This window comes from Danaus plexippus, chromosome 23, assembly GCF_018135715.1.
Source record: "Danaus plexippus chromosome 23, MEX_DaPlex, whole genome shotgun sequence".
NCBI lineage: Eukaryota > Metazoa > Arthropoda > Insecta > Lepidoptera > Nymphalidae > Danaus > Danaus plexippus.
Genome location: NC_083551.1, coordinates 2,554,387 through 2,574,701, shown reverse-complemented (window position 1 = coordinate 2,574,701; position 20,315 = coordinate 2,554,387). Strand labels below are relative to the sequence as shown.

The following is a 20,315-nucleotide window of genomic DNA, read 5'->3' as shown; positions in this document are numbered from 1 at the left end:
TCGTTAGAAACGATCTCCGTTCAGAAATCACACAGTTTTTTCAAAGAGTCCTAATAGCTGAGTTAACTTATATTTTACATACGTATTAAATAAATTACTATATATTTATATACATATCTTAAATTAATTTGTAATTCATCAGCGAATAATATAAACATGTTTAATTCTATGAAATTATACGTTATAGTAAACATAACCAAAAAATATCTTACATTAAATGTCATAAAAATTATAGTTTATGTGATTTAAATTTTTAATTTGCTAAGAAATAACATAATTAGCTATCATCCGCCTTAACGTCGGTAAGGTTTAGTTACACGCTTAGAAAATAAATAATCAACTTAATTATTAATTTTATTGTGTTTCGTTAATGTCGCATAGTTTATAACAAATTGAATACGAACTATATTTAAAACTATATTTACATGTATCTTTATTGTTAGTTATGGCTATAATTTTGTCCCCGGCGAAGGCGGAAGCGAGGACCAGTCGCTTAATTATATAAGCGGAAGCGATTCCGTACATCCGTCCGCTAATCGCTGTCGCGCCTTTACTCAGTGTCGTCCTAATAAACAAATTGCACTTATTCTCCAATAGTTATGTATTCATCTATAGTAAGAACTCAACAGCAATACCACTCGCTCGAATGAATTAAGTACTGGCACTATACCACCACGGAGTTTTTATCACTTATTTCAAATGTCACCCCGGCCGCCATGTCCTAAGATGGCGGGCTGTCACGCGCGACCGCGTGCTCTAAACGTCAATGCGGTTGGAGGGAGTTGAGTATGTTCATGTTGATGGCGTGTTGGTGCGTGGGCGGGCCGCCCAGGAAGCTGAGCTGCGGTCTCGCCGCGGCCATGGCGGCGAACAGTGGTGGTGTTCCACCTCCGAACAGCGCGAACGAAGGCGGTAGGAGAGGACGAGCTGAGAGACGAAGTTTTTCTATCTCCGCTTCCTGTAGACGCTTGGCTTTCGCTCGACGGTTTTGGAACCATATTTTCACCTGGAAATATCATGGCGTTTATTCGATTGCAGTTTGATATGGTTTTGGGTCGTTTTAAATATAAGATTGTTAGGGAAATTTTAATTGACAATCAAATAACTTATATACTAGTAAAGCTAGGATTTGTTACAAGGATTAGCTATGGTTTCTTTAAAACCAGACACACGGACATCATAACTTAGTATTTTGCTAATATCTACCGAAGTGAATGCTCTATACCAAATCACCTGAGTTTCCGTCAGTCTCAATGACGATGAGAATTCAGCTCTCTCCGCGATGCTCAGGTACTGTTTGTCCCTGAACTTCTTCTCCAAGGCCAGGAGCTGCTGTGTTGTGAACGGTGTTCTCGGCTTCCTGTTGGGCTTGTGTTTCCTTAACTGACAGCGGACTACGGGCGGACCGCTCGGAGCTCCTGCTGAAAGACAAACGTGCATCAATGGTTTATATGTGGGAGACATCTGTGACCACCCATTGATATCTGGAGGAGGAACCCCGAGCGGTTCGTCTTCGTATAAGCGTGAGCAACTTCCCTCTTATAACGCTTATAACATGTAGATTTCTTAATCGATACTCGGAAAATAGTTTTTTTTTCTTTTGATTTATGTTCAATATAAACTAAAGTCGGCTACCCTTTAATGTTAATGTGGCTCCTTGAACATTTTGTTTTAATCTACAAAAAAGGGAGATTAAGACACTTTCCCACACCAAAGCTTTTTTTCTTTTGTCTAACAAAATTTCTACATTATTATTAAATATTGTAACAATAATATATTTTTAATTGAGTATTTGAATCCATTGGTATTTCTTTGAATATTTATTTCTTGAATATCACCAACACACATATGTTGTATATGTAGGTATACCTACACTTTATTTTGTCCCCGACTTTGTTGGCGTGGACTTCAAAATATATTTCATGGCAAAAAAATATATAATTTGTGTATTTTCTATATTTCGTTTTATTTGAGTTCTGAACAAAGATGGTTTTTGAACATAATTTGAATATCTTTTTCTAAGAATATTCTATATATATATATATATAATTAAATGAAATCGATTCCGCAAAATTATTGTATTTTTTGTGAAATTTTGCAAACGACGTTTATCCGTTCGGTTTTTAATTTTAATTACTTAATTGATTTGCAATAGAAAAAATTCATTTTTTATTTTATTACGAAATATATATATATATTTATATGTATATATTTATATGTATATGTGTGTGTAAATCTTATGGTTATATAAATATGAATGAAATATAAATCACGGTGCTAGATTTTTTTTAAGGCAACATTGTTGTTTAATGAATGATTTATAATTTTGTTTACTCTGTGGAGAAAACACGAAGGAGTTTGTCTAATAAAATAATGATGTATTTTTTTAATGACTCCAGCTATATTTTTTGTCTAGAAAAACACTACAAATAAATAAAAAATAACCTTAGCAACTTTACATTGTTACTATACATTACATTGTTAAACAAAATTAAGTTTTATATAATTACATTTAATGAATATAATTTTCGTAATTTTTTTTAAAGACATTCAAATAAAGTAAGACAATTGTATGATAATAATATAATCTGTATAATTCTAATCGTCAATACAAATACTTATATTATGCAGTTTTTAAATTAAAAAAAAAAAAAACAATTGAATAATTATTATGCCAATTTCAAATTCCTTCTAATTCCAAATTCGAATTTTTAATCTATTCTACGTGAATGACAGACATTCACATATATTGGAATGTCAATTTAAAACAATGTGTCTATGAAATTGCGCTCGAATCGGACATTATCCGCTTTCCGGTGGACATAAAATCTATTATAGATTTGTATATATATATACATTGTTTGATAATTACGTTACAATGTAATATGTTATACAATTACATTTATAAAAAAAACATTTAGTATTTTTTTTAATAACCAAAACCCAAGGTCTGTACACAAATAGTTTGCATAATAGGATTTGTATTTTTTTCAAAGAAAGGTTAAAACAGTGCAAGTTGATTAACGAATCCAGACGAATAATAAATATTCACTAATTATATTAATGTATGCGCTGAGCGATGCATTAAGTCTACGTTTTATTGTTTGCGCCTTAATATAATCAATACAAATGTTAATATTTCAATTTCCTCTAAGCCTTTGTTTTCGGTTCATGAATACTATTATTTGATCTTTATTTTATAATCGCATCGACCTTTATTAACAAACAAAACGTTATAAACGTACTGTTTATACTATTTGATAAGGAAATGTTCATTGTTTTATTGATTTTAAATTAACACTTTCACGGTAAGAATAGATTGGAATAATTATATACTAAGGTATTTTTAAACTTCACCTCAATGTCAACGTGGAAGTTGAAATTATAAAACAGTAGGTTGTTCATTATATATAAATCATTTTTACGTCTTAACGTCCTAAAATCATATTAGCTTGTTCATATAAAACGTTTTTATTAATAAACTAGGTACCTGCCCCGGCGTTGCACGGGTTCTTTACCAAAAATATAAAACAGCCTTTTTAATATTTACAACTATTAAACTTATGATAACTTTCAAATGGGACGCCCGAATGAAATGATTTAAAAAGTTATTTTGCTAAAAGGTTGAAAACGAAGTAATCTATTTTGACATGACTTAATACCGTATTTATGTAAATAGCTTTCCAAAAAACGCTTTAGGAATGTCAATTTTTAAAAGTTGTAAATTGGATATATTATCCTAAAAGTATAGACATATACCACCGCGGACTTTTCTATAGACCTGTATAAAAAATACAATTCCACCATATATTATTTCGTTATATCTCAAAGACTTTAGGCAGCGTTTTCGTTAAACGCGCTCACATGGCTCATGTTTTGCCAACATCTTCAACAAATATCGTTAATGTACACACAAGTAAATACGAAAACTTAACAAATTATATACTGAAACATTTCTCAAGAATCACACTATCAAGTGGTGATAGCTGTTTGATAATCGGTGCAGAAGTTTTTACGTTTATCGCGCACAGACGGACAGACAGACGCGGCGAGGGACTTGATTTTATAATATGTATTGATCACAGGCATAACAATTTAAACAATAACAAAGCGATATACAAAATAATATAAGGAATAATACGAATCAGACGGCCGACAACTGAAACATTCACTTAAAGTAACAACGAAAAAACACAATGGCCTCAAAAATAACCAAAGCTTTATCTGGAACGTGATAAAACACAGACTATTTCAATATCACAATCGGACGTATCAATGGATGCACTAATGAAGATATAATATCCATTCCTGAACGTATTTATTTTCCAGCGCCTCCCGCCATTTTGCGATGACAGACTGTAAAATGGCCGCCAATTACGACTGTTTGGGATATTTAATAGGATTTAGTTGTCAATGTCATTGTGTAATTGGATTATTGTAATCTCATTCTATTTTGAGGTATTATGCGCTTACTGCAGGAGAGCTGGATGACCCTTTGTTAAACGGATTCCATAAAGAGATTTGTTTTTGTTTTATTTAAGCTATTCGTTTTGTTTCACTTACCGTGTATGATGTAACTTAAGAAATGCTGTTAACATTGTAAAAGGCTTGCGTTCTTGTTATAAAGGTTATTTTAAGTTAAAATTTGGAAAGTATGATATATTGGTATATAACTAAACTTGAATATTTATCACTGTAATATTTTTTTTTTAACTTTTAAATACAGAATTAAGTCTGAATTAACGATAAGTAACTTGTGTGTTGTAATGAGAAATGTAATTTTCAAAACATTTAATGTTCACAAATTTTTATCCTCTCAAGCAGTAAACACGAGACATAGACTGACAGACTGACTGACTTATATCAGCAATAAAAGCATTGAGTCTTTGAATCTGCATCGGTAGGGATCTAGTTCATAATAAGCGCGATGAAGTAATCGATACATTAAGTTAACTGACATAAAATACATATTTAATAAATAATTCATTTAATCATTAACCGATATCAATAAAGCGGAGACATTCCATACTCACAATAATATATTTAATCTTCGTTTAACAATTACATCTATATTAAGATAAATTAGAAAAAAAAAAGTTCTTGTCTATGATTTGAATTATTTTTTTTGTTCTATACGGACGTAAGTTTTCTTGTTACTGATTGATTTACAATTACAGATAATTAACAACGGCTAGATCTCGTGCGGACGCCATATTAATTATTTTTCTCGTGACTAATACATTATTTTTTTTTAAATAAATTGATTTGAAAATGAAATTTTATATTAACTATTCTAAAGTTAATTTTTTATTTTCAAAGTGGAGTTGACATTTCGTTTTGATGGATATAAAAATTTTAGGAAATATAATAATAATAATCCATTAAAACTTACTATGAATTGTTATAAAACAGTAGTAGTTGAGATTTTTTTTTTAACATAGAATAAATATATGTCTTTTATGGTTATTTTATATATTTTTATAGTCTGTTAATGATATACTTGAAATCAACGATTTACAGTGAGATCAATAAACTCAGAAAATTACAAAGGAAATACATAAAAATGTGTTTGTTTTACCCAACGATAAATATATTAGATCTACTGACGGACACGATGAACGCTCACACGAATGTATATTTTGTTTGTTCGTTATTAAGGGTTAAAATCCATTGAACGGTTATGACGGCTATAATGTCGGTATTTGATAAAAACTTGATGTCTGTTGATTGTATAATTTTGTGCTCGTGTAGACTTCACTTATCTAAAGCCTTATCAATACGGCCTTCTCACTTCCACGGTAATGGAAATATTGAGCTGTGAAAGAGATGGATATATGTCGGCTGAATTTTTTGTCCGCCTTTACGGCGTATGAAATTAAATATATAGGTATTTTAATGAAATCGCTCCCTAGAATTTCATTTGTAAAAACATCTTGTATTTTGTAAGTCTGTATTATACTAATGTTTTCTCATTTAATTTAATTTTAGCTATTTTATGTATATATTAAATAAATATGATTCTAAAATCTAATTAATAAAAAATTATCAATAAAAAAAAACAGTCACTTTATTACCTATACTAAACCGTATGATTGGAACCGAGTGTATAAATTAAAAAAATAAAAAGTCAAAAATATTTTTAATCTGTTGCCAACCATTGGAACAATGTGGACGTACTAATTGTTAGGCAACGGAGCCGCATTTTGCAATTTGTCTATAGTTTTTTCCTTCGTTGTAATTGGTTCACCTGTATATAGTTCCATATACGGCAGAGCGCTACTGACAAATAATTTATTTAATATCCCCCGGCCACTTGGATGCCACTACCATTATTGTTTATACATTACCATTATGGCAACATCGAAATTATAGATAATGTTATTATTTCGCTGTAGTTTATTTTTGATGATATTTTTTTTTTATTTTGGATTTTAACTGTTTCTTGTTTTAAGAGATGTATAGAGACCCTCTCACTGGTAACATTATGATGTCGATGAACATAACATCTGTGGTGTAAAAAGTAACCGGTAAAAGTAAAAAAATAACCGGTAATGCTTTCTGTGTTTTGGAATCCCTACATCTATACATCTTTCATAGTATTTTCATTTATTATGACATTTTAGAAAACTATGAGCCTTGCTTAATAATTTTGTTACATAACTCCACGTAGCCTTTTCTGATTTTGTCTTGGTATAATAAAATAAACGTTCCGTGTTTAGTTCAGGAACCTTAATTAATACAAATAAATAGGATGTTTGCTTCAAATCACCTGTTAAATTCACTGTCATTTTTGTTAAATGTTATTTGACAGGTGAAGAAAAAATGACCTAATGTCGTGTTAATTGAATATATCGTTTTTTTTTTCAGATATAATTTCAATTATATTTAATTTTCTAGAAATAATTTTCCCGAACCTGTTTTATTATTATTCTATTTCATACTATTATAATAATTCTGAAGTGTTATTAAAACACAATTTTTTAATTTTTTTTATAGAGATTTAATTCTTAATTCATCTGATAAGGCTGTTTGTTTGTTTCAATGTTATAATCTCAGATAATAATAGATTTGAAAGTTTCTCTTATTTTTCATATAGATTATTGTGTAAGGTTTTATATTATCACCACACAACCAATAAGAGCGCAGTGTCAAAGAAAAATAATTCCAAGTCGCGATACTTCAAGATGATTGTATTTTAAAATACTTTCTCATACAAAATATATCAAGACTATAGTAACATTTTAAGAATCAGTATTTTTGAAAACTAACTTTCTAAAATCTCTCTGATAATATTCTTATATATATATAGAATAGCTCCTTTCTAAATATTTATAAAATTTTGCTACATTTTTGACTATAAATATTTACAATTCCCAGTCAAAGCCGCAGTTAATAACTAGTTATGTTATGAGCCTCTAACTATATACAATTTAAAACGGAATTCTCGTCTATTGAAGTTAAAATGTGTCGCTGATTTATAGAAACCGAGGAAAAAGTTAATTGGTTTTACTTTATTGAGAAAAAAAGATTACATATAACAATAAAACAGCAGTTTCTCACACATTAAAATGCTGGTCCCGTTTTGGTGAGGAAAGCTGTGTAATTACAGTTAGCTTGTCGAGTGGCAATTCTCGTTACGGATAGCTTACAAACAACTTTAATGGCTTCGAGAAAAATTTGTACTTCGCAATCGGTTTCCATAGTGAGCGTATTTAAATATATATATTTTTTGTCTCACGCCATATTTAATCGCTGTCATCCTTAACAAAAAACTTATCTGCATATCGATGTACAGGGTTCCCACAACGCTAGTTAAGAGACTCGTTCGATCTAGGAGTAATTTAGTTTCATTAGCGTCACATAAAAACCACAACCATTAAAAGATGTACTGGGAAGTGTGGCTTAATAATTAATTTAAATAAAAATGAGACCACCACAGACGTTCATACAACGAAACGACTCCATTGTCTTTTTATAAACTCAAAGCATTTAGCGTTTATATCAAATACTCTTGTTTTTGTATGTTATTACATCGGCTTTTTAAATAATAGAAGGGAAATTATAAATATTTGTGGAAATAACATCTGTCCTTTGTGTTTATTATTAGCTCTGTGAATTTTTTTTTTGGGTGAATTAAGTTTGAGTATTTTGTAGGTTAAATAGTTATTATCGATTAAATTTTAAGTAAAAATAATTGTTAAATTGCTTAAGAAAAACATTTAGTGATCACTGAATCGCTTCAAGCGCTTTATGGAAGCAGATTAGAAATCGTTTGTTTTAAAATATCTTCCTGTCTGTCCGTCCAGCTTAGAGACATCGATACATGTTATAATAAATCAAAAATTCCTTGATACGGCATGCGGCCCTTAGCACTAATTGTCAGTAGCTAGAAGGCTAGTTTAAAAAAATAAGGTTTCCTTCTATCCCCGGTTCATAACTCCGTTTTACCGAATGAGAACATTAATGACATTTTTTATTCTTTCATACGATGATTGACAGTTCAATGTGTTGCTACACTTTATTTCGAGACGCAATTAGTTGTAATTAATGGCAACACGGTGTCCTGACAAGCTATGTATGTCTGTATTGATGCTTGTTATGAACGGGAAATGAGTAATTCCATATATTATTTTATCTTAATCAATATTTAATTAATCTATTTGATTTTTCTCATTGATATATTTTATTACTTGGTCTGTAAGATATGGATTTATATTTTGCTACAATGTAAGATCAATTGTTGCAGACAAAAAAATTACTGCGAATTGTGTTCAAGGTTTGTAATTGTAAATATAAACTATTTTTATAAAGGCAACCCCATAAAGTAATGTTATAAATAAAAGAAAATTAATTTCCGAACGTAATCAATATGACAACATTTGTATGTAGAAACGTGTATAACATTTTTAAATAATATAGAAGAATGGATTTCAATCAGGCGTTCAAAATAATTTTTTTGCACATTTAAGAAAAATAATTTTCTTTAACGAGCGACTTCAATTTCCAAAGTATGACAAATGCTGTCAACACGATTTGATTTCAAACGAATGTAATTCATTCAGATTCTATGTTTTATTTGTTTACACATAAGGTATAAAATCGTCTGGCGTCAATTTAATGATATTGCGTGACTGTGCTCAATGCAATATTAAAAATCGATGCTCGTATTACAACGCGCTAACAATACTTCAATCAAATAAACTTTATATAATAATCGAAGAGGAATTAATGCGTAAATGTGCTTTGAATTATTTAACATCACCCGTGTCTGTCGTTGGACAACAGAAAGAGATAATTAATGTAAACAACTTTAATTTCATGTGTAACGAATTGTTTTGTTTGATATTAAAAAAATTGTTTCAAAATTCACAAAAGTAACAAAAATGTTTTTATATTTTTAGTCAGAAAATTATATTAGTTTTCTTATTTCCCTTTATCGTAATAGAGCAAATAAATGCGCAATAAAATCATAGTAACATTTTATATGTTTGTATTTCTGTTTCACGATAACTACGCAATTTTCTTTATGAATTTTCGGTTCAACATCTTCTGACTGTTACAGAGATCACTCACACAAAATCTATTTACTTAAGACAGCTAGAAAAATGTTTGACGTATTGCATTCGTTCAATAACCTGGTAGAATCACTTGAGATCTACTATATTTTTTTCTTCACTATCGTCTCATATAATACTTTATTTCGCGTTATTAAAATACATCAATACATTCAATAAAATCGGACATAGCCACGGTTTGATATGAGTGCTGTAAACAATAATATTATATGTAATATTAGCGCTACATAAAGCCGATAAGTATAAAGTTAAAGCGTAACTAAATCATAAAATACTTCAATAGTAAAGCGTTATCAAATAAATTACATTTATCAAAGCATAAACAGAAATCAACGCGGTTCAACTGTATCATTGATAATGTGGCTTTGAAACGAAAATAACCAATTACTCCACGTGCTGAGATTATATGTATAATAACAAAGAGAAATTCCGAATTTATATAAGACGAATATCAAATAAGATTAACTCTTATAAAAAGTTTATATTTTTTTTGTTACTTTTTTCGTCAAGTATATAATTTTACATAAAATAATAACAAAAAAAATATTTTTTTAATGATTGAATTATTTAGATCTTAATGTAATTGAAAAAAAAATGATAATTTTTTTTTGTATCACTATTTGTAAAATTAATAATCATTTAAGATTTTTTTTTCTCAAATTTGTATGGAATACTAAAAAAGTGTTGAGATATTGAAAGAAATTTTTAAAGAACAATCTCATCGGAATAATTGTCTCATATTTCCATTATTGTTTTTAGTAACCATGTGATTACTAAAAGTAAAAAATATCAGCATAGGTGTACACAAAATAATTATAGAATTCTATTAAAAATAAACAAGTCGATTTGAGGATCTACACTTTCGAAATCACTAAAAATACTATTAATTATATTTAATGCCGAATATAAAACCTTTTTTAAAGAATCAAATCACAAAAACAATCAAATCGGCAGTATGGTTTTGGACTAGACATTAAAAAAGAATCAAACAGAACCAATCTCCATGGAGTTTTCAATATATATATCAAATTAATTACAAATCAATTTACGAGCTGCTAAACTAGATTAACAACTTCGTTAATTAGAAGTTCCCAAAAAAAAATTATGAATATTTAAACAGTTAATAGCCCATAAATAATACGTATATCTTCAAAATCGTACGGCCTTACATCAATACAAATCACTTAACAGTGTTTGACCTTAATAGATACGGCGTGTGTTAGAAACATTTTTATATCGATGATGTTTTAATTAAAAACTATTCAAATAATAAACTGCCAGTAATTTATTATACGTCATTAATTAAACTTGTTTATTTATGTTGGTAACGGTTTTCTAGAAGTTTGTATATAGTATGACGTTTTGGCGTGGCTTTGCTTAGATTGAAGCCAAAAAAACACCTGGTCCAATCAATAAGACAGGTCATTTGCTGTCATCAGCAATCAATTTGGTTTCGGTGTACGCAATAAAATCGATATTTTATTGAATAATGTGTTTAAAAACTAAATTGATAGTTATTTTTTATACATAAAAAAATCGTGTTTTATTGATTTTTTTTAAATTTATGTATACAGTATTTAAAAAAAATCAATTACTATATCCTAGTCGCGTGAATTTAGCCTTGTAATATTAAAATTATAGGTACATTTCATATAAACCTAACATACTTAAGTATGCTTTTTCTAACTCATTTGCTTTGCGTTACAAAAGAGATAATTCCAAGAAATTTTCTATCTATTTAATCTAAGCTATTTATTAATTACAGATGCCCGAAGCGATATGTTGTTGTTGTTTAAGCGAGACGGTTCCAAGTTTGTAGGACGAGCCGGGTAATAGCTCTTACAGCTGTTGAATACTAGCTACTTATGTTCTTCTATGCTATAGTAGAGCTGAATTAAGCTTTTATTTCTATTTTAGATAAAAAAAAATTGTTATGATTATTTTGATAGTTTTTTTTTTGTCATATAAATATAAATTATATGATTGTAAAACATGTTTCACATCATATACAAAATGAATTCCGGGATTTAACATTACTTTAAAAATATATGACGGCTTTCCAAAAAAATCCCTGAGGAAAAAAAAACAAGTAAAAGCATCCCTATTTTTCTATTAAAAAAAGATTGACGTAATAAGCAATGAGAACAATTCTGCGATATCGCATTTTCTTAACGTTTAAGTTAATTTTATAGAATAAATACTAATAAATTTTTTGTCTCTTAATATCTTTTGAAAAACGACTAAAAGGACGAATAAAAAATTACACAGCCAATACACATTAACAAGGAGGTTGAATGTTAATAAAATATTATAACAAAGTTACAGATGAATTAAATTATAACACAAATACCGCAGTACAGTAAATAACTTTATATTTATAGTAAGGGCTGTCCACTTTAACAAAAAATACATATAACATAATCTGTGACTATATGTATTCGCGCAAGATAAATGAGTTATGAGTATAACCTAGCCTTGTATTTTTATTTGTATATATCAATAGATTTATTATAAACAAACATAATATCTGTTTTTATTAAGATGTGATGTTTCAGACATATTTTTTTATAATGAAAATTTTTATGAAAAGTATTAAGGTGGAATGAATCTTTTATCATATAAAAAATCATATTTTCTTTTTAAAACGTTTTTTTAAAGAAAGTAACTTTGTCTTTATTAAATTGAATTTTATTTCCAAAAACAAAATGACATCACCATCGTCTAGCTAGCTTCTGTCGTAGTTAACGAATGGACAAACACACACATACACACACACATACATATATATATATATATATATATATATATAATAATTGTTATATGGCTGATCTAAAAAATAGTTTTTAACTAACTGAACAAATGCTTTTGTGTCTACAAATTTGAAAACTAAATACACAACCTACGTTTCAAATTACTATGATAATTGAGTATTTAGCTACAAATGAAAAATGCGTATGTTGATGTATTACGAAAAATTCGTCAAGTTACTAAAATATTATACTTATTAATATATTTGTTATCTACAGTGACAGATTACAGCTAAGACTTTTTATACTGTGGAGTTAATTGTGAAAAAAAAAATGAAGTCGCGTCATATTATTATAGCGATACAAAATGGCCGACGCAATTTGAGTTATACATAAAAAAAAATTGATTCCGCAAAATAATTTATTTTAATAAGCCAACATTTAAGGCTTATATTCTTGTTTTTAAATAAACATTCAACTTTCACGTTTAACAAAAACTATAATAGCTTTGTAAATAATTTTAATTAATGCCCTCCTCTCTCAATGGATGCTTAACCGTATGAAAAGAAACGAGTACCATTCGTCTTTTCACGTAAAAGTTATTAATATAACATATACATTACATTCACGAATTAATAATTACATTTTAAGAATTATAGTTTAGAAATATGTTTTGTGAGAAATTAAAAAAAAATATAACGTTAGTTTAAATACATTGACGAAATGTATGGCTGTTTATATATTAACTTTGACAAAAAAAAAATATACATATAAAGCTAGTAATTACAGCGTGTCATAATTCAATCCCAGTTAAATACAGTGTAGTAATTGAATCGTTTGAGTGACAACAGTAATGAAGGTTAGCTCATTGCGTTCGTTGGACAAATTCATTATGTGATTTCTTTAAATGTATATTTATATATTGCATCGGGCAGCACTGACTGTTATATAATATATATGCCTGCTGTGTCTGTACTTTTCATTCGTATGGCCCACTAGTACATGTACATTTATCAGTTCAAAATGTACAAATTCATATTCTTATGCACACATTAATATTGCAAAGGTACATATGTTTAATGAATAAAATAAGCAAAAGCATATAGTTTTTTTTCTCATTTATTTAAATAATATTTCCTGTAATTGCTTAGTAATTAATATTTTTAATTTAATAAATAATTACGTTCCGTCCTGATTTGCAAATTAAATTACTTTTATATTTTTTTATGTCTTATTCTTCCTTCTTAATTATTATCATCGGTCATTTTTATATACTTTTTTTCGAATAAAATATTATTGATCGTTATTAATTATTTAGGTATTTTTTTTGATAAATAATTTTAATTCTGATAAAAATGAAAAAGATTTATGAGGACAGGGATTTGGATTTTTAATGGAATTTTTATTTAATTTGATTTAAAAAAAAATACGTTTACTCTTTTTTATAATATTAAATAATTCTTAAAATTTAATATTTAAGATATGTTAATAATAAATATGTTCATTCATAAATAACTTGAATATTTTTGAAGCATTCTTTAATTGCGTATTGTTTTGTTTTTGTAAAGTTCATGTGTGTCTTAAGAAAAAATATATACCGCGACATGACAAATGGATGTCACTATAAAATACATTAGACAAATACCAACACTTACTTAATAAAAAAAAAATAACGCTCTGTATAGAATTCAGCATCGTGAAGTTAAATATAAAGTAAATTTCCTATAAAACAAACATGAACTATTCTTATTCCGATAATAATTCATGTATATAATATTTTTTGTATTATTTTGCTAAATATTTTTCGTCAGGCGTTTCGAATGCTCATGATATTGTAATGTATTTCCACACCGTCCTATAGGATGTTTAATTAATTATTTTTATTCTTAATTTCTTAATGGTTCTTTAATGTCAGCAGCCAAGCCATACATTGTAGCTAATTAATGGTTATAGCCATTTTTGGATCTCGTCAGTAAAAACATAGTTTTCTAAAGTCTAAGCAGCTTTGTATGTGTGTGTTTATGTGTATGTGCGTGTCCTTAAGGTACATGGTCGCTCTTCAAATGCGCAGACTGTGACATGTTAAATTGATTGCAATCTTTTTAGCAAAAATTTCTAAATTTTTATTTTATTCTACACTAAATTTGCTTATTTTATTTTAGCAATTCATTTGTTTCAAACTTATTAGACTTTCCAATACCCCGAATAAAGTATTACGGACGGATATATATCATGTTATATTAAGAGAAACAGGTAAATATAAAGTGAAACTTAATTTTAATTTATTTTTGTGATAATTAATATAAATTATGACACAGCAGTGTTTGGGAGAACAGTAACCTTAGTCCAAGTTTTGTAGGTTTACATTAGATACATATCTCGGATAGTTTTTCATTCATTAATTACACGTTATATTGTTAATGCAGCTTATAATACGAGAAACGTGAAACACTTCGTATGTAGTGTGTCGATGCTGACTTACACTAAGCGTGCAGATTCCTTGGTTCAATTTTTTTTGTTATTGTAGGTCGGAAGGAAAATAATAACTTTATAGCCTGCTGGCTCGGACGCTTCAAGAAATGCATGCAGCACATCGTTTGGACTTATAGTAGGGATTATAGCGAAACAATAGAAGATGGCGGCTTAAGCTCGATTTGCAGGTATTGGAAGAATGTTCACAGGTGGAATGTCAACTGTCAAGGTTCTGGAAGTGTAGGTTAAGGACATGAGAAACTCAAAGACAGCTGGAGTAACCCATGATGAGTAGATTCTCTTCCATTCTGATGGAATTAAAACGTATTTGGAATATGTTTGTTTTTTTAACGAATATACCTACAATAAACATATATTTTGTCACTGCTTGTATTTCGATGGTGTTGTATTTGGGGCTGTGTGTTGTGTTGTAAAATTTATGAATTATATATAAAATAAAACTCATAACATTTATACATTTATATGTTATGAATTTTATTTCTGAGGCCTAATAATATGTGAGTTGTTTTCAGACGTGTGTACACATGAAAATACTTAATACTTATATAATAAGACGTACGCTTATCACTTGTAACATTTTTTGAATTATTTTACTATACTTTTATAAGTAATAGTTAAGTGATATTAATGAAAAAGAGCTACAATACAAATATTATCATTGCATCAGCTTAAAAACATTGTATAAAATTAAATGTTTTTGTTTCGTCAAATTTTTTTATAATTCGAGTAAACGTGAAGTTATTAAACAATAAATTATATTTTCATCTGCATCCAAAACAGAGGTCGTTAATGTCGTTGAACTCGTTTTATAAATTAGTCTTTGTTATGACTTCAAACAAACTGTTTGTTATATTTCAATCGAATTCATATTCCTTGATATTCAGTTTTTATAACTAAGTAAGTTACTCGGTAGTCGGTGTGTTCTGTGAGTTACGAGCCACCCTGTAATGACCGTGTAGTTTATGACCAAATAATAGGAATAGCTCATTGCCTTCAAATTTCACTGACTTTATATGTATAACATAACTTATATTATCTGTTAGAAGGTGGTTGCGAAATTGCCTTAAGAAGGTTTTATACAAAAAAAGAATTGTTATATTAGAAGTGTTTTTTCAATAAATTTGGTTTTAAGTGCACTTGTTAATTAATGTCTAGTAAAAAAACATCGTAAAAGTTGTCAGTTAGGTGGAGTTAACTAAACTTTAGAGGAAATATATGTTATTGTTAGGATAAATCCAGTTACATTTCTATTTTGTTCTGAGAAATACTATATTTATATGTCTTTATTGACTATTTTACTTTTGTGCTTTCTTAAAAGCTAAACAAAAGTCTTTTGTAGATGCGGAGTATTTTGTCATTTATCAATGTTTAATTTAAATATAATCCTTGAAATTTTATATAAATCACTATAAGAATTAATATAACATTTTAAAGTTAATTGTATCTGCAATAATACTTTAAAATTCAACATCAAATAACCAAAAGAAACGACACGTTTTAAGCTAATAAACTTTAATATTCGTAAGGAAATAAATCTTAACGAACAAAACGACTGACTAAATGAAAAACGTTTTATATTGAATATAGGGAATTTAAACACATTACTAATGAACTTAAGAAAAACTTCACAACAATTTGCTGCAGTCTAACAACGTATACTATGAACTACCTTAAATATTCTCTCTATATCTATCTCTTATCATGTCAATCTCTTTTTCTTCCCTACAATTATAACAACCAATAAGTAAAGCGTGGCATAAAAGGTTATTTCTAAGTAGACAACGCGTCCGAGATCTCAAAGAAAAAATAAAATTTTCCATTTTTCTGTGTCTCAATCGATATGATGAGAATTAAGAATGATTGTATCATGAGTAATTGAACCAAATTATGAATTATTTAATAATATTCGTACATATTATTAATATGTAAAATATGTCATTACCTAAAGATATGCGGACGTTATTTAAATAATTTGATATATAACATATGCTTTGTTATTGAAATGAGTTAAGTTTTTCGTTACTATGAAATTATCTTTACTCGAATCTTATGTGAGTCTAAACCCTTACTACGAGTTTCCATCGTTAAACTTAACACAGATAGTTTGCAGTTTCATGTTCATGTAATGGTATTATCGTGGGGTTTACGAAAGAAAAATTTTCGGTCTTATAATATCTCTACCGAATCTATCCGTACCTACTAAGGGCACTGCGAAATAGACGAATTTCCGGAAAAAAATAACTAAAATCTTTAAGTTAAATACGAAAACCATAGATTTACCTTCCATTGGTTATTAACTTATGTTATTTGTACATAAAAGTTATATATAACACATATAACTTTAATTAAACCTATTTAATCCTACGTATGTAGTTATCTAACGCGGTGTATTTAACTTTCCATGCACGAGAACTGTCCAAGACGTGTACATTATTCCGATTTGTATCTAGAAACGTCAAATTATAGATATAAAGTAATTATTTATTTGTTTTACATTAATTGCTCCGACAAGGTTGAGTTTATGTGTATTTAAAAAACGTTACTTAATCGTAATGAGATAGGTATCTTTATTTACAATGCTAATTATTCTATATGTATGTATATACCTGTTTGTATATTATACGACAAATTGCTTACAAAATATATGTCTATAGCACTAACTCAATTAAGACTAAGTTAGTCTGTGACCGAATTGAAATAGGAGTAAAATAAATAAATCAAGCTCAAGTCAAACACAGATTCCTGTTTTGATTAATAACTTAATTTTCATATAAAAAAATACAATGATTTGTCGTGTTGTTTGTCTCTATACATTGTATTTTCTTTTATTTAATCCCTAGAATAGAATTGAAGTAAAGATTTTGTGTAGTGTTTTTTTATTAAATCTAATAGTTGTAGGTACTTACTGTTACGTCTCGAACTTTGTTACGAACTATCACTAAATCATAATAATTTAAGTCAATTAACTCAAGTTAATAAACGATAATATTTGTAAGAAAATTCATTAAAGATGAGAAATAAAATAAGAATATTCATTCATTATTTCGTTCGAAGTGAGGTAATTTGTATCAAACACGAAAATAATATTATGAAATATATTGAGATTTTGTACTAATTTTTACACTTTTTTATATGTTAATTCTCTATCCTATAAGAATTCTTCCATATATTATGTCGGAATAATGCTTGCGATATTTTCATGAAAAATCTATCCATCCGTCTGGATGTTGTAAATAAAGTAATTAAAATGCATATATATTAATAAATACAGTTAAATATGTATAGCAAAGATTGTGTTGAGTATCTGTTGTAATGTTTAAGTGCTAGCCGTCGCGTCGGCGACATCAGGTATACTGAGAATGGCTAAGTGTATATAACTATGAGTGTAAGTATGTCTAGAGAATGATTTTTACTTATTTTTGTAATATACTGAAGACTTGAAAATATCTTAGTTTTGAAGCAAATATTTAAAGAAACTTCTTCATCGCCTCGTTGGTTTACTTAAAATGAAATTTTAAAATACTCTATAATAATAATAAAATACATCGTCTGCATTTAGCAAATCTATTAACTTATTTAAAAAAATGTATTACTTGGATGTCAATTTTAAAATACGTTTACATAAGGCACATGCCATGAAGTCCCTTCTGTTTTTCCAATAAAACATGATTTGTATGCCAATATCAACAAGGCATATACAATAAATTTACAAAAATTTTACCGTTACATGACCCAACCCTGAACATAGGGTTGATATATTTTCACATTTGTCTTAAAAAATAAACACGTACGTAAGATTATTTTTTTCGGATAAACAATTTATTCATAAATATCTTACCGTTAGGAGAGCCAGCCCTGAACATAGGGTTGGGCGCCATCCATGGGAAGGCTCCAAACGGCCAGGCGTGCGAGGGCCCCTGGTAGATCCTTGGCAGGAGGGGCTGTGGTACGACCACCCCGCTCCTGGCTTCATCATCATCGTTCGCTTCTCTGTCATCCCTGTCATCACCGACATTAGACTCGACGTCTTCTATATCAACGTCACTATCGTCAGATTCAACAGCGCTCTCGGCGTCATTGCTGACTGCGTCAGGCGTGTTTCTGGTCGTGTCGCTCTTGCTGCCAAGTAAGGCATCTACGCTAAACGATATACGACCCTTACCGCTCTCAGCGGCCTCGGACCGCTCGCATTCAAGCGAAGTCTTCATCTCATCTATGAGATCTCATCTCCTTCACGCTCCGACGGTTCAATACCACATTTTGTGTTATTTCAATGAATCAAAACCATACAATCTGTCTTTATTTGTTATCACATCAAATTCGATAACGGCTATACGAATATGATATATATAATAATTTTATATAACATATAATTAACGCACGTGTGTTAAGTATAAACGAACAGGTCGCACAGCGTACACAAACACAGTCCGTATGTCGTTAGTCGCTAGCAATGCGAATGTTTTTCGCGATCCGCGGAATGGTTCGCGTGGACACGCGTCGGTTATCGCGCCGGCATTGGGGCGAAGTCTCTGCCTCTCCCTGCTCGAGAGAGACGAAGATATGAAGCGAGGAATTTTAATAAGCGATTCAGTGCGAGCGAGACGACCCTACTGACATGTGTGAGAGATCCAGCATGGGCGGAGCTGGTCGCGCTTAAATTAATAGCCACCGACGAATACGACCTATAAATACGTTTCACATTAACGGAATATAGACTCTATGTTGTTATAATATGATTTATATTTAATTAATCCAAAAACTGAAGTTGAGACGTTCAGATTCTGCATTCATCAGATTGCAGTGGCTATTGTGTTGAATGAAAAAGGAGTAAATAGAGTACTGCTGTAGGCGGCGTAGAGGGGACTTTACGATTTAATTATTCGCGAATACGGAGGCATTTTGTAGCGAGCTAATGCCTCATTGTCTCATTAATATCTCGGCCATGTTTGATTTGTTTATGACACGGTCTAGGTGCAAAGCGGGTGACGTTTGCTGCTACCGTTCTGAAACGATGTTTTGTATTCTGTGAGACAGTTTCAGTTCGGAAACAGAGATTCAAAGCTAGCAAGTTGCTTCGGAATTAATTTCGCTACGCTCCCGCCATATCTTTATTAGTAGATCGCTAGTGTTTTCAGCGTGGGTTTGTCTGTGGTTTCTGATGCGAGTGGGCGCTTTGTATTCCAATGTTTATTGAACATAAATTGTCTTTGATGGCGAATAAAAACGATTTTTGTAAATGCTCTTTAACTTTATTCGATGCACTGCTTTAATTCTTCAAATCTTTTTCCATTAAGGAACCGTCATTAGGTACAATGTAACAGATCCCATCAGCGAAGTACACCATTAAAAATACATAAATATATCAAAGCCGATTACAAAAGAAAGCCTATTTGAAATCAAATCGTTAGCGCTATGTCACTTAGAGTTAATCGCATTATATCGATATTATCTCTTTGTGATTTTCAAAAATTTCCTCATCCTTATTATAATGGGTTAA

The 20,315-nt window shown here is 29.4% G+C and overlaps 1 protein-coding gene across 2 annotated transcripts; it reads right to left on the bottom strand.

Annotated features, from left to right (window-relative positions):
* Nucleotides 1-462: 462 nt before the first annotated feature.
* LOC116774915 (homeobox protein MSX-1-like) lies at nt 463-19,371 on the bottom strand. 2 transcript variants are annotated; one of them, XM_032667698.2, is made up of 3 exons: nt 18,654-19,371; nt 1,234-1,421; nt 463-1,006 (listed from the first exon to the last, which is right to left on the bottom strand). In XM_032667698.2, the coding sequence occupies exons 1-3, from the start codon at nt 19,021-19,023 to the stop codon at nt 764-766; spliced, it is 801 nt and encodes a 266-aa protein (XP_032523589.1). In that variant the 5' UTR covers nt 19,024-19,371; the 3' UTR covers nt 463-763. The 2 variants fall into 2 exon arrangements, with proteins under 2 accessions (XP_032523589.1, XP_032523590.1); XM_032667699.2 differs by having other exon boundaries at nt 1,234-1,418.
* Between the last annotated feature and the right edge of the window lie 944 nt (nt 19,372-20,315).

Coding starts and splice junctions, on each gene's coding strand:
- LOC116774915 (XM_032667698.2), bottom strand. CDS start 19,023: ATGAAGACTTCGCTTGAATGCGAGCGGTCCGAGGCCGCTGAGAGCGGT. Junction 1,422..18,653: donor CAGGGCTGGCTCTCCTAACG/GTAAGATATTTA, acceptor TTTGTCTTTCAG/CAGGAGCTCCGAGCGGTCCG. Junction 1,007..1,233: donor TGAGACTGACGGAAACTCAG/GTGATTTGGTAT, acceptor TGATATTTCCAG/GTGAAAATATGGTTCCAAAA.